This window comes from Rosa rugosa, chromosome 3 (assembly GCF_958449725.1).
Source record: "Rosa rugosa chromosome 3, drRosRugo1.1, whole genome shotgun sequence".
NCBI classification, from domain to species: Eukaryota; Viridiplantae; Streptophyta; class Magnoliopsida; order Rosales; family Rosaceae; genus Rosa; species Rosa rugosa.
In genome coordinates this window covers 47,348,306-47,373,785 of record NC_084822.1, presented here as the reverse complement: position 1 = coordinate 47,373,785, position 25,480 = coordinate 47,348,306, and the positions used below count along the sequence as shown (strand labels likewise).

The following is a 25,480-nucleotide window of genomic DNA, read 5'->3' as shown; positions in this document are numbered from 1 at the left end:
GTTTCGATGGAGGTCAGTGGCTGACTTGCTGGCGGTTGCTGGCTTGCTGCTGCATGGGATTGTTTAAGTTGGAGAATTGGAGTTGCTGCTGTGATTCTGGGCATTGAGTTTCTCGACTCTTTTTATTCTTGTCGACTTGACCATTTATGTTTTGAATTCCTTTGTATATCTTTTTTGTTGGGTACTTACAGCAAATGTATGCTTGTAGTTTATAATTTACGGAATTTAGTTTTATGTAAACTCCGTTATATGTTTTGATTAAAAATAATAAAGGCGTAAGGATGAGTCTCCCACTGAATTCTAAAAAAAAATTAGCCTAAACGACTCTCGGGTCCTGGTTCCGCCTACCTCTTTTGATTTGGGCTGTCGTTATTTTCACCAATGGGTGGCCCGAAAAGACGGGACCAAATCCAAGAAAATTATGGATGCTGAGATTATTTAGTGTACATAACCAGCTTCTTCCCAGAAAATCTCTCTCTCTCTGTCTCTCTCGCGAAAGAACCCTAAATCGCGTTGCGGAGCCGAAACTACATGGGTCAAGGAGCATCCCAGCCCAAAAGTAAAAGTTAGTAATCTAATCTATCTAGCAAGCAATTTTGCGTACCCATGTTTAATTTCTCCGATCTGTAGGCTTTTCAAGTTGAATTTCGAATTGTTTGTGATGCTAACATGAATTGTAAATTTGTAATGACTGATAGGGTTGACGCGTAGTGAGCGCCAAGATGAGCTTCTTAAGATGTGTCATCTCCCTGCGACAGTTATTCGTCGCCCAAACACGAACCCAGATGGATCTGATATTCCAAGCATACCTGGTTCTGATTTTGAGTTTCCTGATCGTAATTGTGAGACCTTGATTAGGATGCTCTATCAGGTAAATAAATTCTTTTCTTCATATGTTACTACTTGCTAGGTTTCGGAGATATGATCGAATTACCACTAATTCTATACCACTGTTAACTTTTGGCAGGCAATGAGCAGGAACAAGGACCTGCTTCTGGCACAGTGCTATCAGGTAGCGGTGCGGGATAGTTGTGGTATTGAGGTCGACCTCTCGGCTAGTCTTCCCACTAAATCATGAAGCTCTATGGACATTGTAGACATTTATTGCATTTGAGATGATGATCCGTCCATGTTAAGACGCTGTAACTCTCTGTTGTTGTATGGTCAGTATGAGTTTCCTAGCTTGATTGCAAGGACTGGTCCTATGCCGCTTTCTTTATGTTATACTTCTGCATTCAGTTGTGAAATCCACACTCCTTATTCTCTAGTTTAAGGCACGGTCAAACATAGCATACACTATATAACCAACTGGAGCGCAAATAAAAACAATCAACCACATCAAATTATCAAACCATTGTTTTATACATCAATCGATAAGACAGAGTTTTAAGACAGTAGCCACTACTGATTTGTTTCGTCAAATAATTACTTTTACATGCAAGCTATAAAGGGAGGGAACATGTAAATCTTCACAACTGATCAAGCCTTTGTTAGGGATCTTCACATTCGGACGCAAGTAGTAGAATTTGAGTCATTAGCTAGCTAACGGAAGTCGAGTCATTCTATAACCTTTCAGGGCAAACCTCAAGGCCACAGGTCTCAATCCTTATCTTGGACCATTCAGGGCAATTGCTCCCACAGAGGCGCTATAACTGCAAAACAGAGGTGTTTAGTGCCAGTTTATTTTGTTCATGGCCAATTCCTAGCTACTCATCCCATTATGCAGCTAGTGGACATATAAACAACACTAGTGATAACTGCGATTGTCTCTTTACCATTTTGAAGAACGAAGAAGTTATAACTTTGAGATCATCATTCGGGGTTTTGGTTGGCCTAGAAAGGGGACTTGAATTAATATCACGTGCATAATGTTTCTTGTGTAATTAGGAGAAATAGACCCTTCGTTTTGTCTTTGAAAAGAAAATCTGAAAGCATTTCCCATCCAATTTGAGCAGAATTAGCACACAGCAAGCACATGAACAACTTTAACTAGAGAGATCAATGTACCTTGTAGAACCGTTGAATCCATTCCTCACAAGTAGGGTATTTCTGCAGAAAATACTCCCGCCTAAAATCATCAGCTGATCTCGGAGGAGTTCTGGTCTGAATAACCACAGCACCGGGAGGATATTTCTTGACAAGCTCATCTTGAACTTGAGTAAGACCTAATAATATACAAGCAAGAATATAGTAATCGAAGAGTGCAAGTGTTGAGGATCTAACATTCACAATTGGTTTTGTCAAAGCAATATTCATAGAAAGGAAAACCTATTTGTGTCACTTTATACATTACACAAAGAAGATAACCCCTAAATTAACTTTCACTACTAGAATTTACCCTTTTAGTCACAAAATTATAGGTGACAAACCTTAAAATTGTGACCTATTGTAGGAATGGGTCACAAAATTTTTAATTCCGTCACCCATACTTTTGTACTTTGGACCAACAATATTCCCCATTTATTGTGACGGAAGGCCCATAGTTAGTGTCGAAATTTTTTGGCACTAATCTTTCTTTTTTTTGTTTAAGGAAAAAAAAAAGATCCAAAAGCTTTTTGCATAGAATTTTAGGGTCTGCGCTCAATACTCATGAACCTTTTACTCTCCATCTGCATTACTTTCAACTCACAATCTCCATCATCGTTCCAATTTCTGGAAACCTCATTACTGCAGTTTCGCCGCGATCTCTCTTTCAGTCTCCCACTCGCTGCCAAATCTCTACCGTGATTGATTTGTGGTCTCACATTTTTCGGATCTGTGTTAAGTTTCCTGCGAGATCTGATTTCAAATCCTTATAGCTGTTCACTTTCTGAAGATTCATCTCTTATAACTTTTGGGCTTTATCTCTGGAGATGATTTCTCCATTGCTAGCAATCCGTCTGTCTCTGTCTCCCTCACAATTTCATACTCGACGTGACATTCAATCTATCGCCAAGAAAGAGGTCGCCGATACGCCCGGTGAGGAATTCCAGTACCAAGCCGAGGTGGGTTTCTCTCTGTTTGTACTAAAGTTTGGTTCTTTTTGGGTTCTGACTCAATTGGGTTCTGAAAGTTCTAGACTTTTAGATGATTTGTGGTGTTATTGTTATATGGGCAATCAAAATGGATGCATTGGGTTTAAATTATAGGGCTTTGTTCATAGTCGGGACTGTTTATAGTTTTCATTTTCATTTTTTTGCTTTTGAGATTTTAGTTTATGAGTTTTGAATTGAAAGCTGAGGACTTTGAAACTAATTGCAGGTCAGTCGGCTAATGGATTTGATAGTTCACAGTCTATACAGCCACAAGGAGGTGTTCCTTAGAGAGTTTGTTAGGTAAGCTGAAGATGCCTAGGCCTTGATAAATTGGGGAATATATAAAATTTGAATCAAAACCTCTTTCTCTGTCTCTCTCACATATAGAATTTATGGGCTTTATTTCGTAAGATAGATTGCTCCTTGACGAAAAACTAGAGTCCTCCTTCATCTTTGGGAGAATTTATTTCTCTGAATCTTCTCATTAGTCTTAAAATGTTGGGCCTTTTCTGCTAAAGTATATGTATGGCTTTTTCTGAAATTAGAAAGGATTTTGGGCAAATTCAATAGTTTTGTTAAGTTTCTGTTGATAATTGCAGATGGCCAGGTATATATTCTGCCTTGTTTCAGTTTTTTTAATTATGCAAATAGAGTGCCAACTTGTTTCATTTTGTCTAAAATGCTTGGATTTGAATCCACCCTTAATTGATATGTAGAACTGCAATGGTTGGAGAGTGAACCTAATGTGACAATCCTGTGTAAAGATTGCATTGATGGGTTTCCTGGTTTGATTGAGAAAGACGGTTCTAATGTGTTTGTAAATTGGGTTAAGAGCAATCAGATCAAAACTGTAAGCGTTTACCAAACCCCGAAAGTGTGTGTTTGCTTGTGAGTTTTTGCAATTTGTATTTTGTATGTTTTACGTCGTTGGTGGCTTTTGATTATTTGTTGTTTCTGTCTGATTTTGTAAGTTACTGTTTCTGAAGATCTTAGTGTTAGGGATATGCACATATATGTGTGTGTGTGTGTGTGTGTGAATAAATGTTCTCTATACTTCAGTTCTCTTAATTAGATAGCTCAAATGTTAGGGAAAGAAGAAAGAGAAACAATAGCTCATAGTGTTAAGAAAGCGCTGTGAGGATTATATGAAAGCTTTACATTTTTCTTTTCAGTTCAGTGAGTAATAATAGCACTGTGCCAATTATCTCCTCTCTCTTTTTCATCTTTCAAGCTTTTCTTGGTTTGAAATAATCTCGGGCTAACTCTCTCTGTGGTTAACTCTAACGTATCAGGTTACAAGCAATAATCCAGGTTGCCATTAACGTCGTCTTTGTTGCCGGTGAGTTCTTCTACGTCTAATTTACTTTGCTTCCCCGTGTTTGCCTGATTCTTCAAATTTCCAAACTAGTATTTTGATCAGAATTTATAGTGTGAAAAACAGAGCTCAAGTAATTAGAAATTGACCTCATAAATCTTGGAATTTTGAAGTATTAGTGTTGAAATTGCTGAGACAATTTCTTTATAATGCAGCTGTTCACTCAGAAGGGACTAATTATTGGGTGTTTTCCGCGCAGACGTCCATTTTGGGAAAGCTTAGTAATTGTAAGTCAATGCATTCTTAGCATATTATCTCATGGGATTTTGGCTCCATCATCTAATTCCGTATTGCAGTAGATTTGGTTCTACTATTTTTTGGTGTACCATTTACTTTTGACTTTATATCAATCTCTCAGCTTTGTAGTATCCACTTTTGCATGTTAGCCAGGATTATGATCTAAAAACTATTGGAAGGAATACCAGACAATGTGATGTACTGTGAGGATTGTGGAACCACGTTGCTTTGCTAAAGTTTGTGTTGAATGTACTTATTTTTGTTGTATTGTTTTAGAATCAGCATTGGTAATTTCTTATATATGTAAAGATGTTCTATGGGTAAGGCACATGGTTGAGAATGTTTCTATGGACTATTGAGCTCCTTCCTCCTCCTTTATGGATTCACTAGCTCTTATATTCTCTTTTTTGTTTTAGCTCACATTATGATGCCCCTGTTTTTCTTCTTTTTACTCAGCTGCTCGTCATAGTGTTTTATGCATTCCAAGGAAGCCAGTTGGGATATCATGGTGTAATGTTGATGCCAAAGAGGAGTTTGTCAGACCTTATAATGATGTTAGATTGCATAACCAGCATAAATCGTCCAGGCATACAGTTGTACAATGTGGACTTGTTGAAACTGGAACCCTTGATGAAGCCTTACCAGGTTTCTCTATTGAGACTTTTCTGTGTTTACCCTTCTTATTAGCCTTATAAATCTAACTGACTTATTCGTTGTTAATTTTTAAATTGCAGAAGTAAATATGGTCTAAGAAGTTAGGGGGCTGTGCTTTTAATGACATTTCTCTTTGCACTTATGGTAGTAGCCCATCCTTTTGTTCTGTTGTTGGATGGATATAGAAGAGGTCCTCATATATTCATTGCCAAAATTTGGGCCACGTTTGCTGTTACTCTTATTTTTTTTGTTTATTCAATTGTGATTTCAGTTCAAAGAATTGATATTGGCAATTACTTTATGTACAATGTTCATGGCACACTTGGGATTATATGAATTGATAAGTATTTCAGGTTTAAAGTGCAGATATGCATTTTAGCTGGACTTTCTGGACGTCTCTTGTTTCCTTCCTATTTCAGTCAAAACTATGATCATTTATTGCAGTTCGTCTGATGAATCTTGCCACCTTGCATTAATCTCCATATTAGGTACAGTTCCTTCCAAGAATTTTGTTCATCATGTAGTTCCAAAGGTCCTAGTTCCTGCTTGCAGAAGTCACAGGATATTGAAAATTCAACATTATTTTCATCAGGTTTGTTCTTATAAGTCTTTTTAATTTTTTAGTGATGAGGTATGCTTTGGAATGATTGTTTTAGTTGGTTCTTTGGAACTCTATTATCAAATATGTTTGTCTAATTGATTTGTTTCATTTGCTTTGAAAACTTATCCCTTAGTTTGTTTTGTCTTGCTGACATATAAAAACAATATAGAAATAGGATGAGGAGCTTCTTTACAAATGACAAACTATTTTTGTGCAGTTCTTATAGAGTATCTACATACTATACTTTTCTCATTACCATTATTTGGGCTTTGAATTGCTTTGTTATTGGCAAATGTAGAAGGGTTAAAATGTGACCTATGTTGAGAAAGTCTCATGCATCAACATCGGGGCAGCAATGGTGGTGTTTGGATCAATGAAGAAGCAGAGATAAATGATGTCCTTATAGCTTTTGGCAGGATACAATTTGGATGTAAATATGATGCCTTGAAATTTCAAATGCATCCGGCACCTGATATGTAACTTTTCAAGTTATTATATTTGTAAAGTACTGGCTAATAAGCATGTTAACATATATTTATGCTACTTATTTACCTATTACTTCTTGTTGCAAAGTGTTGATAACATATATTTATTAATTTAAAATTAATTTTCATATATACTATATTTGGAGAAAGAAGTAAATTATATAAAATATTAGACACGAAATTAATTTGGCACAAATAGTATTGCATTTGGTGGGTAAAAATAATTTTGGCACCAAAATCCAAAATTTAAAAATGATTCAAAAATAGTGACGAACTATTTTCGTCACCAATAGTCAAATTTGGCGGTAGAAAAAAAATTGGGCGCAAAAATAAAAAAAGAACAGGATTTGAAAAAGAATGGGTGACGAAATGTTAGAGATTGGGTGACTAATTTATTTCGTCACCCATGCCCATTTTAGTGACGAAATTAGCATTTCGTGACCTAAAGGAATCAGTCACGCACTATAGGTGACGAAACTGGTGACAAACTTTTTTCGTCACCCATACCTATAGGTGACGAAATTTTCAGAATAGGTGACAAAAGTGGTTTGTCACTCATTGGGTAAATTCTAGTAGTGTTTACAATGACAATGATATCAAGCCCCAGCCTTCATATTGATAACCAGTAATTGAATGAGAAAATAGAATGAGATGCTTACTCTTTGGTTGTTGGGAGGAAGAGGATGATGATTCTGCAAATGGTAAAAGCAACACACTGAGCCAATTAAGTATATGGATTCTCATCTATCTTATAAATATATCCCAAATTCTAGACACCCGAAAGAGAAGACAAAATCACTACCACAAGTCCATAAAGAGTATCCAAAGTTGCAAACCCCGCACATGAGAAAAACTAAACACGGAATTCTAAGCTTACTAACCTTCGGAACGGCGACGAGAAGAACCGGAAAGACCCATGAGTCGATGAGGGTTTCAAGGGTTGGCCTGGAGCTAGCTTGGGTGCTCGTCTTCTTATGCGCTGTCTGTGTCAACAACCAACCCAACATAATTTATTTGGGTCTTGGGGCTTCGAATTACTGTAGAGGCTTTTAGTGGAGCAGATACGTACGAGACCAATAACGTTATATTTAGAATTTGGCCTCCATAGTTTTTGAGGAAGAATTGTACTGTTTGACCCAATATATTGGGCGGACTATTTTCTTAGGAAATTCGGTTAAACATGTCAGTTTAGCTAAATCAACATTTCGTATTCATAACATCAATGAAAATGTCGTGTGCATTGAAGAAGATTTACGAGTCTAAATTAGGTTACGTCTACTCTAACTAGACAAGATTTCATATCTTTGAGAATGTCAATCTTTTTAATTTGTTTGTACGTATTATATCTTTCAAAGATGGCACCATCAAGTTATAGAGGAATTAGGAGCAATTAGTAATTGCTTCCAATTTAGTGTTGGTATTGGTGCATTATCAGCTAATCTCATCAACAACGGCACTCAAAAGATCAAAGGCGGTTAGGGTGGCGAATCTCCATAGCCATGGCAGCGGTCCCAGCCTCATTCTTAATAGTCGGCGAAAACTTTGCTTCCAGAAACACCCAACAGTGCACTAAATTAGAATGTAGACCATCAAACCGCTAAGTAATGCATGTTTCACCTAGCGCATCAGAGACATAAATAATTTCCAAGTAAAACGCCAATATATCATCAAAGTAAACAACGTACATTTTCAACACTATCAAACGCCCTTTCAAGAAATTCCTGGAGAGAAAGATAGGCCTCAACTTGTAATGACCTGCAAGTGATCGACAGAAATTGATGTCATATATAGCCCCTTATGGCCCGATACTCTTTGGAACAATTTGCTGAGGTCGAGGTATTTTTTATCCTCAAGGATGTTGGCTTTTCTATAAATATGAGACCAACAGGGAAATAAAGGTGTGACCGTGTGAGCCCTGAGTTTAAGAACAGATCGACATGCAAGTTTCTATTGAGACCAAAAAAAAGAACAGGTCTGCCTTCCCCTCATATTAAAATAATAACCAACTTCAAAATGAGGTGTGGATCACCATCAATGTCAAACTCTGTACCCTAAACCCTAGAATTTTGTACTGTAGAAAAGAAATATAAGGAAACGACGGCAGCCAACAATTAATTCTGTCACTTCTAGTTATTTGGCAAGAGATTGTTGACATTTGACAACCTCGATCATTAATTACTGTACTAGTTATTTGCTAGCGTGTTCAAACTTACTGCGGTAATTACTATATTTGTTACTTAGTAGATCTATATCTATATCTGTAGTCTGTAGATATAAAGCAAATTACCTGGAACGAAATCCAAATTTCAAACGTACATGGAGAGATGCTACCTGTACTGGCTGTGACATTTCCAATCAAAGGGATGGAATGCACTAGCTTTAAGCTCAATACTTACTAAAAGGACCGAGTATTTGATCGATCGAACATGACTCTAATATATATTATATTATATGTGCAGATAAACTACGTACTAATTAACATCATTTTTACAATTTTTTTCGGGTAGGATGTGGTACGTACACAGATGGACAAATCACAAAAATATATTTGAATATCCAAACAAATTTGATCCATCACGATTTGAGAACTGGACGAAATTGTATGGAGGAAATGTTTGCGTTGCATTTGGAGCAGGCCCGAGATAAGGAACCACCAAATATTTTGGAAAAGAAATCCTATAAAGTACTAAAGTGAACTATTAAAATTCATCATCCGATCTACCTTTTTGGACAAATGATTTAAGTTTCATTTCTGCCAACTTTAATTTGATCGGTGGTTCAGCTAAGAAAAAACTATATATGTGACTTAGTTGAAATTTGAGAAATTATATTCGTTAGGCAGTTGATACCTTATTTGCTTGCCAATCTCGCAATTACATGTGGAACCTCGGTTAAAACAAGAGGAAGCAATCAAATCTATATGTTATTCGTAGTCCATAGGCCATAGCGATACTCTAGAGTAATGACCAATTTCTACCCACCGCAATGCTAATATTTTTACCCAGCTCAGGGTAAAAGATGAGAACGTACTTGTCGTCTGTCTCTTCTTTTTCTCGCTCTCTCTGTCTCACTCTCTCTTCTCTCTCTCTCTCTCTCTCTCTCACACACACACACAGTAGTACTAAATCGTTTCTCTCTCTTCTCTCTGCTCTCACTCTCATCAAACCCTCCCTCTCATCCCACCTCTCTCTCTCAGAGTTCTCTCCTCCAAATGGCATTTTTCCATTTCCTAAGAGCCGGAGGCCCAATTTTTTCAAGTTTTTTGAAAAAGAACAGATCTGTTATATATTTTGAAAGCTGAGGGGACTGAAAGAAATGTTTTAATCATCAAGTTAAATCCTCGTGTGGATATCTCTCTGGCTGAGATCCGGAGAGATTTTGCTCGCACAGTTTTTAACAAAAACCTTCCTTCCCTTCACCTCGAAATGGAAGTCTGAGGATTATGCTCTCTCACGCAGATTCACCGTCGGCTATGCATTAGCCGACGTCGGGCTGCTTGTTGCTGGTCTTATCTTTTGCTTTTGGAAGGCCGGGTACTACGTACAGAGCCCCCCCAAGAGAGAAGGAAGAGGATGAAGAGTCCAGTGAGCAGCTGAAGCCGATTGAGGAGTCCCGCGAGTCCCAAAAGTGGGTATTTTCCACGGCCCGGGAAAGAACATACTCCGCCATCGCATCAAAAATGGACTTCAGCAGCACACTCGGGACTGAAGAGCAGATACAGAGGCTGGTAGCTAGCTCACTCTCAGATGATGAATCTCAAGGTTTCATCCCTCCTGAAGAACACAACAAAGATGGATCAGGATCTGCTCAGCGTGATCCAAACTCTCAAAGCTCTCCACAAGCGACTCTTGGTGATTGAGGAGCACTTGGGTGTCCCGAAGAGGTAAATTTTTTGTTTTTGAACTTTTTGATGGTTTAGGGTTTTGGGTTTAGGTAAATTTTGTGTTAATTATTGTTTTTTTGTTTTTGTTTTGTTTGCAGGAGTGCCTCAAATGATGATGATTGATGGGCCAGCGTACTCTTTATTTTGTTTGGAATTCTTTTCTTTTTTTGAGTAAAAGGCTGAATTTCATTGATGATTAAGTGTCATGTTTTTTTTTTTTTTTTGATCAAGTATTAAGTGTCATGTTTGGAATTAGTCTTAGATTTGCTTTTAATTAGATTAACAAGACTAGCTATATATTTTGTGAATTGTTAGAGCAAGTCCACCGGTGGTGGATTGCCCGGGCAAAAAGGAGGAATCTTGACGTGGTGACCGGGCTTTGCAGAAAACAACTTTCCACCGGGCCAAGCTTGACTGGGCAAAGCTTGGCTTTGCATGACTGAGGTCAAAAAAAAAGGCAAGTCTGTGACTTTTTTCTTGCCCAAAGTCATGGAGCTGCCAGCTTGATATTGTGAGGAACGTGGGTGACGTCAGGAAGAAAAGCAAAGAGGCAGGACACTTGGCAGCGCTGGGTTGGCTTCTTAAGTGATTTTGATTCCAATGTGAACAGTAATATGAACAGTGAACAGTAATGCGAACAGTGAACAGTAATATATGAACAGTAATGTGCTCAGCTAAATCCAATGGTGAACACGTGAACAGTAATGTGAATTACGTGAACAGTGTTGACCGGGCAAGAAAAACAACGGGTGTAAATCTATGTCCAGTGGCAGTGAATAGTAGCTTGACTGGTCGAATTCTTGACTTCTCGACTTTGCCTTTTCTTGACTACGGGTGCACTTGCTCTTATGTGTCTCCTTAATGGCTTAATTAAGTACCTATCAACTCTTTTGATTGATTGATGACTACTATATTAGAGAATGTACCTATCAACTCTTATGGCCTTTAATTTTTTTCTCTATATACCAGATAACTCAATGATTTTTCTTTTTTCCTTTAGATTATAGTAATTTGTTATATCCGTGCTGCAGGAAAACTGTAAAACTATAATTTGTTATGTAGAACTCGGTTTCTTGATCTAGAAAATGGTTCTCTACGTTTATCATCATATGATCTTAGGATTGATCAAATTGGCCTTTTAAAATTGAGAAAAGTGAAAGTTGTTACTGTAGAAATAATTGCTACTTAATTATGTGCCATATGTCCTTGAGTTGTTGGTTGGTCCTCGATTTCAATTGAGTTAATTCTATAACTGATGAGGAAGTTAAGGAGAGTTTACCTGTTTAAATTAAAAATGAACAATTTTTTTTTTTCCTTTAGGTATAGTAATGACCATATTCTTCATTTACAAATGTGGTACAATCTCGATCATGGATTTTTCTAATTTACTGGGTAGCAGTGATATGTAGCTATCCTATTTCCTTAACAAGGGGATGTTAGAATATATTGAAAAAGTCAAATCAGGGATTTCCTTTTTTACCTTTAGGTTATTAGAGTGTTACACATTATTACATGGTTATTAGGTTGTTACACATAGTGTAGGTTGTTACACACAGTGTATGCATGTGCTGCAGCTCTTCTTGACATGTGACTAGAAGATAGTGGTCTCTGTTACTTAGTTGGTTAATTGGGCTTCCTATATATACCTTGACCTATTCTCATTGTAACTAAGCTAGTCAATTACGTCTCATATATACAGAGGGTTTCTATTTCTCTCTCTCTTTTCTCTCAGTTTCTTCAAGCTTGCTCTAAGCTTTCATGGTATCAAAGCCAGGTTACCCACGTGTGCATGCCTAACGGCCACACGGGCTCCACGTCACCCAAAGTTGTCCACGTGTATGGCTTGAAAATTCGCCACACGTGCGGGGGCGTGTTGAGAATATATACATCCCACATGGGAAAACTGGGACCTTGCCTATGGGTTTATAAGGGTTTGGGCCACTCCATCCATTGCCAATTGGTTTTGGATGTGAACCCCAGATTACTTTATCAGGGGAAGCAAAGCTGGAGTCAGCCATGGTGCCCCGAAAATTGCAGAAGCAATTTCATGAAAGCACCCTGGACTCATATGGCATGCCTTTTCTCTCTGTTTATATACTAGCTGACTCTATCTGAAATACAAAAAGAAGGCTTAGTGAAACGAGCTCATGGACAAATGTAGAATAGCTATGATATATCAAACAAATAAAACTTTGACAAAGAGGGGCTACGTACCTAGCTTAATTTACACATTTTCATCCTTTCTTGCAGGGTTTGATTCCCGTAGTCTTTGAGCAAGATACCATTTGCGTGTTAATAAAAACAGGAAGGACTACTGTAATGTCTGGAAAAGCCAAAACAAATCAATCTTATTGCAAAGGCTGAGAAGTCTAGCAAGTCAGTTGGTCCGAACCTATGGATTTGAGAAAGGTCTCTTTCATCATTAGTAGAGACAATGCTGCTCCGTCCGAATTGGTTCAAATTAAGTCTTTATTATAATTTCTGGCAAACATGAATAAGAAACTAAATTAGCTAGCTAGCTTATAATTGTGTTGTAGCGGTGGATGAATAGTTGTCAAGAATGGCACATTAGTATCAATGGGTGACCTCGATAATACGAAATTATTCATCAAGTTGTAGTTACAATTTCTCATATCTTTTACGATTCAAAAGCGTTAACATCTAGATCACTTAAGAGAAGAAAAATCTTACATTGGCATCTAGCTAATAAGCCATTTACGTAGAAATATGACGTTTTAATAAATTTCTTGGGCTCTCACGTTTATGTCCGTAACTGGCATAACATTTTGATCAACAGTAAATCGCATCTACTGCTCATGATAAACGCTAAATTATAGAAATCAAATTCCATTGTAACTATTTTAGTATATTAACTTGATTAATTCATCCCTTTTCTTGTTTTCACAGTAAACTAGATTCATATTGTCAAATCCAATGTACGATAGCCTAGCTAACTGATTAACTAATCTCCTTAATGTTAAAATTAACTGAACCATTTTACTTTCCCTTCAAAAAAAAAAAATAACTGAACCAGTCCCAAATTGTCAAGTTCCCAATAGGACGAAAAATTCTCAAGGAAAGATTAAAAAAAACAAAAAAAAGAGACGGTGTTCGTACATGACAATTAAACCCTAGGTATGGCTTCAATTAATACAGTACCTTCCGAAAGCTTAGCCATTGGAAGGGCTTGTAATTCTTCCGTACACCCCAAACCCTATCCATTTAGTTGTTTATACATATATAAATTCAATTTCCTAAGCAACCTTCCTAATCGAGCTCCCAATATCTTTCTAAATAATATGGCAACTTATAAAAGTCACACAAATATGAAAATGCTATACATTAGGAAAAAGTAAAGAAGAGGAAAAAGATGAAGATGAATCTCTTATTCAAGTTTTAGTCACAATAATTAGTTTTTAACCATTCAAAAGCTAGGGTTACCATTTTGATCAAGGTGAAGAAATATTTTACATTCCTTTACTTATGTTCAAATAAATGAAGCTTTTAGGCTGGGGAAACAAAAAAATCGATGTTTAAGCATCGGTCATAATACTATATCATTGTTTGGAATAGTCGAAGAAGATGTCCTACCTAGAAATAAGTATGAATGTATGATACGTATGTAGTGTTAGTCTGTTAGAGTCTAATATTCAAATAGTGTTGAGATTGAAAAATTTACATTTAACAAGACACTTTCTTTAGATGTTATTTGGGACATGGATTTTACTCTCTCTGGTTTTCAGTGGAACCCAGAGTGAAGGAAAATATAAGATAAATCAAAGGAACTGTTAGCTTGAGACCCATCTCAATAATCTGGTCATTAGTCATATATATGTTCACAGGTAAGTACTTCTAGATCGAGTTGTAGATGAGCAAAAATGGAACAAACAACCAGGTACTTTGAAAAGATAGAAGAATATATATGGCATATTAGATGTAGAGTTGCAATGTACCCACACAAATAAGGGAACAATAATTACGTTCAAATAAAGCCAGTGGTGTATTTTTCCCATCTTGAAGGTCATCATTGGAGATTTAATTAGTGCAGATTGACTCTAACATGATATTTGATACAAGTAAAGTACTCTCTTAACTGGGGGTAACTCTAAGATTATAGTATATGAATTAAACAAACTAGATTCCTCCCCTTAAATCCTAACCATGTCATTGTATCTTTTAGGTTAAAAAGTTCCATTCCAATTAATTACCCCTTTGATTTATCAAAAATGCTTGAGATCACAAATAATTTTACTACCAAATGATGTGGCAGGTGCCATATCATCAAATTATTTTTAGCATGTATTCTTATTTTATTTTTATTCTTTAAAATAAAAAGAGCAATAATTAAAAGTTATTGTTGTTTAATTAGAAAAATGTATATGATAAACAACAGAAAAAGGAAGAAAAAAACCCTAAACAAAACCCTTCACAATCATGGAAACTTTAACATGCAATTGTAGGAGAAGGCTATCAGTCAAAACATAAAAAATAGAATATGAAGTTGCATGTGATTTAATTCATTAGTTGACCGGCAATTGAATAATGATCTATTACTACTAGTGGTGGTAGTTTTCATTTTAGAAATAGAGATATGCAATGATGGAGCAATGATGATTTTCAGTTGATAACTGGATCTCTCTCTCCTGGGTTTCATGTTCTTACATTGTTAAAGGAAAATAGAAATAGATATACTACTATATATGCAGTCTACTAGATTTGATGTAATTTCTTTGCGCTATTCTCCTCCAGATTTCTTTGTTCTTTTGATTCTGCAGATTTGGTTGTTTTTTAGTTTGAGGAAGGGCGACAGCAAATTTGGTTGTTTGGTGAATCACCCTTTTTTTTTTTTTGCTGATTAATTAGTTTCTTAATAAAATCAATGAAATTTGTCGGAAATTATTAAATTGAATGTATTGACATGTAAGACGCCAACTCAGATGCCACATAATTTGGTATTGATTTTTGGTATAATTTTTTGGTGTCTGTAGCACTGCTCTTGATTTATATCTAAAACCTTAGCCTCTTCCACATTCCCAACAATAACACTATTGTCTCTACAGTTACGATGATATATTAACAACACATTCTATCTTGATATATAATAATGTTCAGAAACATGTAACATATATTGTCAAAATAATAAATTACACCTGGTAGAACTAAAATTACTACATATGACCACACTTATTGTGGTTAATGTAATTAAGTGATCAAAGATGTAAATATCATAGTTGGACAACTTTTATCAAATGGAGAACCTTTTTACAATGCTGAGTACTTACGTATCTTTTGGTATAATATTAATTTTACCATGTTCACAACACAATTGTTGTCAGAATTGTAAAATGGTTAATAATCTTGTAAATGATGCAGTTTTTGAAGTAATTGCTACAAATAGAACAAAAATGAGCACTTTTACATCAATTGTTGGGGGTTGTGGTAAAATGTGTAGTCATTTTAGTAATAATTTCATTAATAATAAAAACATAAAGATTTACCATTATGACAACAAATTTGTTATCGCACTTGTTAAATTGTCTATAAACTAGCACATTAGTTTAGGTGGAGTAATTACCACAAATAGAACAAAAATTACCGTTTTACATCAATTGACTTGGATTATGATAAAATGCATGGTCATTGAAGTAATAATTTCATTAATGATAAAAACATAAAGATTTACCTCTCTGACAATACATTTGTTGTCAAACTTGTTAAACCCTTGTTAAATTGTTCATAAACTAGTACATAGGGTATAGGTGGAGTAATTAGTACAATTAGAACAAAAAATATCGTTTTTATATCCATTGTTGTAGTTTTTGGTAAATTACGTTGACTGAAAGTAATTATAACTTCAACGACGGAAATTATACAATGTATTACTTTAATTACGTAAGGGAGAACTTCATTACACCAATGAGGACATACGCGGTTTTAGTCAAAATATAATGGTTTACCTATATGATAACACATTGGGGTAATATTTGTAGTATAGTTCAAAAAGCAGTAATATCAAGTTGTACATAAAGTAGTTACTACATCTATAACAAAGATTATCTATTTTTACAATAATGGTTCTGGTTGTTGTAAAATGCATGTAGAAAGAATTATATTTGGTTAAGGAAACTACTTATGATATAATTAATTAGTAATAAACACTATTTAACTGGTACTAATTTTGTGAGCCTAGGTTAGAAGGTTTTTTTTTAATAAGAAAAAAATGTAATTGTCAGTTGTGTAATTGTCAATTGATAATCAAGTATTAATCAAACATTAATTGGCTAATGATAAAATTAATTAGTAATAAAGATTATTGAACTAATTGTAATTTGGTGAGCCTAAGTTAGAAGGTTTCTTTTTTAATATATTTTTTAGAAAGGAAAAAAAATGTAATTGTCAATTGATAATCAATTGGCTAAGGGCTAAACAGGTTACCAAATTTTAAATATTTTAGACCATTGGATATATTACTAATCTAATGGTCCAAAATATTTAATAAAATAGGTGTATGACAAACATCCGAGTACCTAAGAAAATTCCTACATTTAAGTATAATTTTTTTCAATATAAGCGCAACAAGTTAAAAAAGATTTGGAGTCCGTAATCAATAAGGTGAATTTAGCTGCATAAATTGCTGGACTCTTATCTTTACTCATTGTGCACCGGATGCAAATTAATTTATGGACATTTTTTTTTATAGCTAAATTCATGCTAAATAGAAAATTGGAAATATTTTTTCTTTATTTTTTATTACCCTGATTTTATTGACTAGACATGAGCACTATTCAAACTTGGGAGTTCTGATTAGTTATGTGACATACGACTGATGAATTAACATAAGACATGTTACGTTTCACTGTTTCAGGTTTCATATATCAAACCAAAATCTTTTTGGATCGACCTAGCCTATTAATCTAATAGATAGCCGGCTAATAGATTCCAATATCACATGTTTTGCTAGGTTTAAGGATTCATCTGCTGTGATTTTAGTAAAATCTAGTTACTTTTGCGGTTCTACCATCCTTTTAAGGTGAACAATCGCTTGTTTAAATTGTTAACCCATTAACCAACGGTTCATGCACCCATTTAGAGGCAGAGGGCCAATTTTACTAAAGTGGCCGTAAATTGACTAAAATTAACAGCTTCTTACAAGAATAGATGCAATTAAGTAGACTAGACATACTACGTCAAAAGTTACTGTGGAACATTTTTCCTGATATTTCTGCACTCGTTCCAACAACCCTAACCCTAACCATATTACTTGGTCCAGAGGATCTGATCCTCTTGTCCTCTTTGATAGAGAATCCTGCTCCAATTCTTACTTTGGTCTAGAGGACCACTGTCATATTGACCCACTACCCAGATAAGTTCTGTTTTGTTTATTACATTTCATTTTCAAAGCTTTCCCATTTTGGTGCCTGGAAATGCAGCTAAGAGAAAACCAGGGTAGACCTGTGCATACATTAATCCATGAAACTGACTCTCTCTCTCTCTCTCTCTCGATATCACATTCTTTCATGTTAGCCGCCAAGATGTAATGTAGCTTTGTCCTATTATTGCAGGCTACACTGTTCATTGCAGAGATTTATGAACCAAAATGTGAAACCACCTCGTTCTGAAAAGCCCTGTCTCTGCTCCCCATCTCCCCAACTTTCAATCCCCACCACCAACTTTCACTTTCAATCCCCACCATCTGCGAACCCACAAGGTTGAGATTGTCACTATACCGACCACTAATATAGTCATTTTTGAATTGACATTATGGAATATTTTCCGAAAGTTCTATAGTACTCTTTTTCGTTCTCCCTTGATTCATCAATCGTTCCGCGATTCTTATTGCTTCATAACTTGATATCTACGCTAAGATAATTAAGATTTGCATGTTTCTAATTCCTTTTTCTCGGAGTACTCAATCTAGCTCCAGATCTATGCTCGTATATTTCAATGGTTATCTTTAGAGATCGATAAGTATTTGAGACACCAGCTATAAGAGTGCCAGGTCCGAAGTCAAACTCAACATATAAATAAGCTTAAAAGAAAATCAGAATAACAGTTTACTCAACAAAAATGTCTTCATTTCCTCATATGTAGGTGATATTGGGGTCCTCCGATGGCCTTTCTGTAAATATGAGGCCAATATGGAATAAATGTCTGAGGTATGAGCTTAAGAACAGACATGCGTTCCTCCATTTTAATATAATCAGCTTCAGAATGAGGTATGGGCCACTGTCAATGTAAATATCTCTCTCTGCCCCCGTACGATCGATACTGCGTTTGCCACTTTGCCCTCTGCGACAAAACAAACTTTTTAATTTTTATTTTTTATTCTTGAAATCAAAGGAACAAATTGAGCCTCATTTCATCACTTGATCCATAAAACCAAAGAAAAAACAAAAGAATGGTCATTTGATCCAAATGTACAAGATAATTCTCAAAATTTGTGCCGCTGTGTTTGTGTGTGTACACTGTACACTATGTTGGTAGCTAGGGTTATACAAGTGTAGGACATGACAGACCTGAAGGAAAAGAAAAATAAGGCTAATCATGAAAACAGACCACTCCTCCCCTAAAATCCTAACCATGGAAACCCACTAGTGTCATTATCTTTCTGGTTAAATAGTTCTACTCCAATTAGTGCACAATTGATTTATAACTAAAATTCAGGCTTCTAATTATCCACCGCTACAACTAAGTTTACTTGGTCTCTGATTGATACTTAGAGCACAATTATAAGCTAGCAAGATAGTTGGTTTAGTTTCTTATTCATCTTCGCCACAAATTATAATAAGACTTATTTTGAACCAATTCAGACAGAGCAGCATTCTCTCTAGTCTCTACTAATGATGAAAGAGATCCATAGGTTCGGACCAATTGACTTGCTACACTTCTCAGCCTTTGCAATAAGATTAATTTGTTTTGGCTTTTCTAGATAGACGTTATTGCATTAGTCCTTCCTACTTTTATTAACACGTAAATAGGATTGCTAAGTATATGAAAAAAAAAGAAAAATAAAAAGTATATGAAACAAGATATACCGATTGAAGCCAGCTAGCTAGCTCGCTAGGGTTTTTCTGGTACCGTCTCCCACGTGAATTTGTCGTTCGATGAGCCATTGCACAGACTCTCTCTATTCTCTTTCTGGCCCTCACTCTCACTCTCACACAGTACAGTAATACTGGCTCCCTCTCGCTCATTTCTGCTCTCACCGTCTCCAACCCCTCATTTCATCCTCATCCCCTCTCACTCTCTCTCTCCTTCTCCAAATGGTGTTTTTTTCATTTCCTCAGGGCTGCCAGCCCAGTTTTCTCCAGTTTTTTTGAAAACAAATAGACCTCTTGCTGTCCTGAGATCAGATAGAACTCAGGCAAGAAAGGGTCTCACTATTAAACTAACCCCTTCTCAGAATATCTCTCCGGAGGAGGTCCGGAGAGAGTTTGCAAAGAGAGTTCTTTCCAAAAACCTTCCTTTAACCCCAAAATGGAAGCCAGATACGGAAATAGATTTTGGTCAAAAGTTCACTATCAGTTATGTGGTTGCTGATATTGCTTTGCTTTTTATAGGATTGGGTTTTTGTTTTTGGCAAGCAGGTTATCACAAGGCACCTCCTGAGAAGAAGTCCGGCTCAGACTCGCCGATGCCGGAAATTTCCAAGCCGGAACCCCCGAAATTGGTGTTTTCAACGGCTCGTGAAAGGACATATGCTGCTGTGGCTGCCAAGATCGATTTCACAAGCGTTCTTGCGACAGAAGAAGGTCTCCAGCAGCTCTCTTCTCTCCTGAAGCAAATCCAACCGGATGTTTCGACGCTCAAAGTGAAGGCCGAGGATTTTAACCAAAATCTGAAAACGTTGGCCGAAAGTGTGCAACAGACTCACAACGAGCTCTTGGATGTCAACAAACGGCTCACCGAAATTGAGGGTATAATTAAGGGAGGCAACTCAGACAAGAAGAGGTAGATTTGGGTTTTATCATTCTAATGAAGACCTAGCTTGCTAGCTATGACATTACTGGGCTTGCAAATTGCTTTTGTAGTTTTGGGTTTTCTTTTGCTTATGTAGTAATCGGGTTTTCTTTTGCTTATGTAGTAATTAAAACCAAAAAAAAAAGAAAAAACTGTTTTTGTTTCCATTTACCTGGTTTGTTTTCTGTACTGTTTCTATAGGCAGTGGACTTGTTTCCACATCCATAGAAGATTGTTCCTATTTGAAGCAATGATACTACATGTCAAGACTCGCTTGTTTAATTTGTAAAAGCTTAAAATTGAAATGGTCTGCTTTCCGACTTGTATCTAACAGGCAGGTGGAACAATATAATTAACCCCATGCTTTCAGACTTGTATATGCAACTCTATCTCCCTCTCTCTGCCTCTCTTTCATATATTCTAATATTATACTGTGAAGAGTGAACTGGTCAAATTAGAGGCACAAATTGAGTCAAAATAAGGAAAAGGGAAAAACCCAGATCAAGTCCGAGGAGACCCTTCACTTTGAAAGCGATTTTAGATCAATCATTTTCTTTGTCCACCAAAGATGCAAACATGTTTTTAAAGCTTCAAGCCCTGATTTACATTAGTTCTTACATTTAGCTTTTGAAACGTTCATGGCTTCTTCTCTGCCAAGTTGTGACAATGATTAGGGACTAAGACTGCCAAGTTGTTACAGTATTAGCGTCTAAGGCTCAAATAGTGTTGCCGTTGGAAGATTTACATTTAACAAGACAATTTCTTTAGATGTTATTTGGGACTTGGGTTTTACTCTCTCTGGTTTTTCAGTGGAATATATACCGAAGGAAAATATAAGAAAAATCAAAGGAACTGTTAGCTTGAGACCCGTTTCAATAAGCTGGTCATTCGTCATATATATGTTCACAGGCAAGTACTTCCAGATCGATTTGTAGATGAGCAAGCTTGGAACAAACAACGTACCACCCTCGTATATATGATCATAAGTAATTCTTGATTGGAATAAGATTTAAAATTTAAAAATCTAGTTACCGTTGGACGTTGGGAGTTTGATTTTGGAATTTTAGGCCCTTTCATAGTATTAGATTTTAAAGCTGTTTAACCCTAGTCCCCAACCACAAAATACACTTTCACTACGATCACATTCCATCGTTCAATCAGTTGGCCATAGATCCCGTCTTATAGGCCGGAGATTCGAGCTTATAACTCAAGATTAGGAAGAGGGACAACAGAGAAAATTACAAACAATAACTCTACTGTCTCTACTACGATGAAGTATCATTCCAACGTATTCTAAAGTTGGGCGTAGTTAATTTATAGACCGTTGCTCCGTTGCACTCATGTTGTCTGAGTAGAAATGAAAACTGCAATCAATATCCACTACATTTTGAGCAAAGTATGATGTTTCCAAAATAAGCGCAACAAGTTCAAAAAAATTTGGAGCCCATAATCAATAATGTGAATTTAGCTGCATAAATTGCTGGATTCTAACCTTTACTGAATGTGCATTGGGTAAAGATGAATTTATGGATATATATATATTTTCAGCTAAATTCATGCATGTAAATTCTGCTTTTGGATCTCTAGGTTCGGACCTAGAGATCCATAGGTTCGGACCAATTGACTTGCTACACTTCTCAGCCTTTGCAATAAGATTAATTTGTTTTGGCTTTTCTAGATAGACGTTATTGCATTAGTCCTTCCTACTTTTATTAACACGTAAATAGGATTGCTAAGTATATGAAAAAAAAAGAAAAATAAAAAGTATATGAAACAAGATATACCGATTGAAGCCAGCTAGCTAGCTCGCTAGGGTTTTTCTGGTACCGTCTCCCACGTGAATTTGTCGTTCGATGAGCCATTGCACAGACTCTCTCTATTCTCTTTCTGGCCCTCACTCTCACTCTCACACAGTACAGTAATACTGGCTCCCTCTCGCTCATTTCTGCTCTCACCGTCTCCAACCCCTCATTTCATCCTCATCCCCTCTCACTCTCTCTCTCCTTCTCCAAATGGTGTTTTTTTCATTTCCTCAGGGCTGCCAGCCCAGTTTTCTCCAGTTTTTTTGAAAACAAATAGACCTCTTGCTGTCCTGAGATCAGATAGAACTCAGGCAAGAAAGGGTCTCACTATTAAACTAACCCCTTCTCAGAATATCTCTCCGGAGGAGGTCCGGAGAGAGTTTGCAAAGAGAGTTCTTTCCAAAAACCTTCCTTTAACCCCAAAATGGAAGCCAGATACGGAAATAGATTTTGGTCAAAAGTTCACTATCAGTTATGTGGTTGCTGATATTGCTTTGCTTTTTATAGGATTGGGTTTTTGTTTTTGGCAAGCAGGTTATCACAAGGCACCTCCTGAGAAGAAGTCCGGCTCAGACTCGCCGATGCCGGAAATTTCCAAGCCGGAACCCCCGAAATTGGTGTTTTCAACGGCTCGTGAAAGGACATATGCTGCTGTGGCTGCCAAGATCGATTTCACAAGCGTTCTTGCGACAGAAGAAGGTCTCCAGCAGCTCTCTTCTCTCCTGAAGCAAATCCAACCGGATGTTTCGACGCTCAAAGTGAAGGCCGAGGATTTTAACCAAAATCTGAAAACGTTGGCCGAAAGTGTGCAACAGACTCACAACGAGCTCTTGGATGTCAACAAACGGCTCACCGAAATTGAGGGTATAATTAAGGGAGGCAACTCAGACAAGAAGAGGTAGATTTGGGTTTTATCATTCTAATGAAGACCTAGCTTGCTAGCTATGACATTACTGGGCTTGCAAATTGCTTTTGTAGTTTTGGGTTTTCTTTTGCTTATGTAGTAATCGGGTTTTCTTTTGCTTATGTAGTAATTAAAACCAAAAAAAAAAGAAAAAACTGTTTTTGTTTCCATTTACCTGGTTTGTTTTCTGTACTGTTTCTATAGGCAGTGGACTTGTTTCCACATCCATAGAAGATTGTTCCTATTTGAAGCAATGATACTACATGTCAAGACTCGCTTGTTTAATTTGTAAAAGCTTAAAATTGAAATGGTCTGCTTTCCGACTTGTATCTAACAGGCAGGTGGAACAATATAATTAACCCCATGCTTTCAGACTTGTATATGCAACTCTATCTCCCTCTCTCTGCCTCTCTTTCATATATTCTAATATTATACTGTGAAGAGTGAACTGGTCAAATTAGAGGCACAAATTGAGTCAAAATAAGGAAAAGGGAAAAACCCAGATCAAGTCCGAGGAGACCCTTCACTTTGAAAGCGATTTTAGATCAATCATTTTCTTTGTCCACCAAAGATGCAAACATGTTTTTAAAGCTTCAAGCCCTGATTTACATTAGTTCTTACATTTAGCTTTTGAAACGTTCATGGCTTCTTCTCTGCCAAGTTGTGACAATGATTAGGGACTAAGACTGCCAAGTTGTTACAGTATTAGCGTCTAAGGCTCAAATAGTGTTGCCGTTGGAAGATTTACATTTAACAAGACAATTTCTTTAGATGTTATTTGGGACTTGGGTTTTACTCTCTCTGGTTTTTCAGTGGAATATATACCGAAGGAAAATATAAGAAAAATCAAAGGAACTGTTAGCTTGAGACCCGTTTCAATAAGCTGGTCATTCGTCATATATATGTTCACAGGCAAGTACTTCCAGATCGATTTGTAGATGAGCAAGCTTGGAACAAACAACGTACCACCCTCGTATATATGATCATAAGTAATTCTTGATTGGAATAAGATTTAAAATTTAAAAATCTAGTTACCGTTGGACGTTGGGAGTTTGATTTTGGAATTTTAGGCCCTTTCATAGTATTAGATTTTAAAGCTGTTTAACCCTAGTCCCCAACCACAAAATACACTTTCACTACGATCACATTCCATCGTTCAATCAGTTGGCCATAGATCCCGTCTTATAGGCCGGAGATTCGAGCTTATAACTCAAGATTAGGAAGAGGGACAACAGAGAAAATTACAAACAATAACTCTACTGTCTCTACTACGATGAAGTATCATTCCAACGTATTCTAAAGTTGGGCGTAGTTAATTTATAGACCGTTGCTCCGTTGCACTCATGTTGTCTGAGTAGAAATGAAAACTGCAATCAATATCCACTACATTTTGAGCAAAGTATGATGTTTCCAAAATAAGCGCAACAAGTTCAAAAAAATTTGGAGCCCATAATCAATAATGTGAATTTAGCTGCATAAATTGCTGGATTCTAACCTTTACTGAATGTGCATTGGGTAAAGATGAATTTATGGATATATATATATTTTCAGCTAAATTCATGCATGTAAATTCTGCTTTTGGATCTCTAGGTTCGGACCTAGAGATCCATAGGTTCGGACCAATTGACTTGCTACACTTCTCAGCCTTTGCAATAAGATTAATTTGTTTTGGCTTTTCTAGATAGACGTTATTGCATTAGTCCTTCCTACTTTTATTAACACGTAAATAGGATTGCTAAGTATATGAAAAAAAAAGAAAAATAAAAAGTATATGAAACAAGATATACCGATTGAAGCCAGCTAGCTAGCTCGCTAGGGTTTTTCTGGTACCGTCTCCCACGTGAATTTGTCGTTCGATGAGCCATTGCACAGACTCTCTCTATTCTCTTTCTGGCCCTCACTCTCACTCTCACACAGTACAGTAATACTGGCTCCCTCTCGCTCATTTCTGCTCTCACCGTCTCCAACCCCTCATTTCATCCTCATCCCCTCTCACTCTCTCTCTCCTTCTCCAAATGGTGTTTTTTTCATTTCCTCAGGGCTGCCAGCCCAGTTTTCTCCAGTTTTTTTGAAAACAAATAGACCTCTTGCTGTCCTGAGATCAGATAGAACTCAGGCAAGAAAGGGTCTCACTATTAAACTAACCCCTTCTCAGAATATCTCTCCGGAGGAGGTCCGGAGAGAGTTTGCAAAGAGAGTTCTTTCCAAAAACCTTCCTTTAACCCCAAAATGGAAGCCAGATACGGAAATAGATTTTGGTCAAAAGTTCACTATCAGTTATGTGGTTGCTGATATTGCTTTGCTTTTTATAGGATTGGGTTTTTGTTTTTGGCAAGCAGGTTATCACAAGGCACCTCCTGAGAAGAAGTCCGGCTCAGACTCGCCGATGCCGGAAATTTCCAAGCCGGAACCCCCGAAATTGGTGTTTTCAACGGCTCGTGAAAGGACATATGCTGCTGTGGCTGCCAAGATCGATTTCACAAGCGTTCTTGCGACAGAAGAAGGTCTCCAGCAGCTCTCTTCTCTCCTGAAGCAAATCCAACCGGATGTTTCGACGCTCAAAGT

At 36.7% G+C, this 25,480-nt stretch overlaps 1 protein-coding gene and 1 long non-coding RNA gene across 5 annotated transcripts; both read left to right on the top strand.

Annotated features, from left to right (window-relative positions):
• Positions 1-403: 403 nt before the first annotated feature.
• LOC133740268 (uncharacterized) lies at positions 404-1,203 on the top strand. 2 transcript variants are annotated; one of them, XM_062168193.1, is made up of 3 exons: positions 404-565; positions 699-871; positions 968-1,203. In XM_062168193.1, exons 1-3 carry the CDS (start codon positions 532-534, stop codon positions 1,076-1,078), a joined length of 318 nt encoding a protein of 105 aa, XP_062024177.1. In that variant the 5' UTR covers positions 404-531; the 3' UTR covers positions 1,079-1,203. The 2 variants fall into 2 exon arrangements, with proteins under 2 accessions (XP_062024177.1, XP_062024178.1); XM_062168194.1 differs by having other exon boundaries at positions 415-559.
• Positions 1,204-2,799: 1,596 nt separating this feature from the next.
• On the top strand, positions 2,800-6,441 carry LOC133740298 (uncharacterized). Of its 3 annotated transcripts, XR_009861109.1 has the most exons (8): positions 2,819-2,984; positions 3,731-3,864; positions 4,307-4,353; positions 4,545-4,616; positions 5,083-5,271; positions 5,361-5,424; positions 5,769-5,872; positions 6,180-6,441. It is a non-coding gene; the product is annotated as an uncharacterized LOC133740298 (long non-coding RNA). The 3 variants fall into 3 exon arrangements; XR_009861107.1 differs by having other exon boundaries at positions 2,800-2,984; positions 5,361-5,872; XR_009861108.1 differs by lacking the exon at positions 5,361-5,424 and having other exon boundaries at positions 2,822-2,984.
• The last annotated feature ends 19,039 nt before the right edge of the window (positions 6,442-25,480 follow it).

What these genes read in the sequence shown, in the direction of transcription:
- LOC133740268 (XM_062168193.1), top strand. Translation starts at nt 532, where the DNA reads ATGGGTCAAGGAGCATCCCAGCCCAAAAGTAAAA. An exon ending in ATCCCAGCCCAAAAGTAAAA is followed by an intron (nt 566 to 698) that starts GTTAGTAATCTA and finishes AATGACTGATAG; the next exon opens with GGTTGACGCGTAGTGAGCGC. An exon ending in TGATTAGGATGCTCTATCAG is followed by an intron (nt 872 to 967) that starts GTAAATAAATTC and finishes AACTTTTGGCAG; the next exon opens with GCAATGAGCAGGAACAAGGA.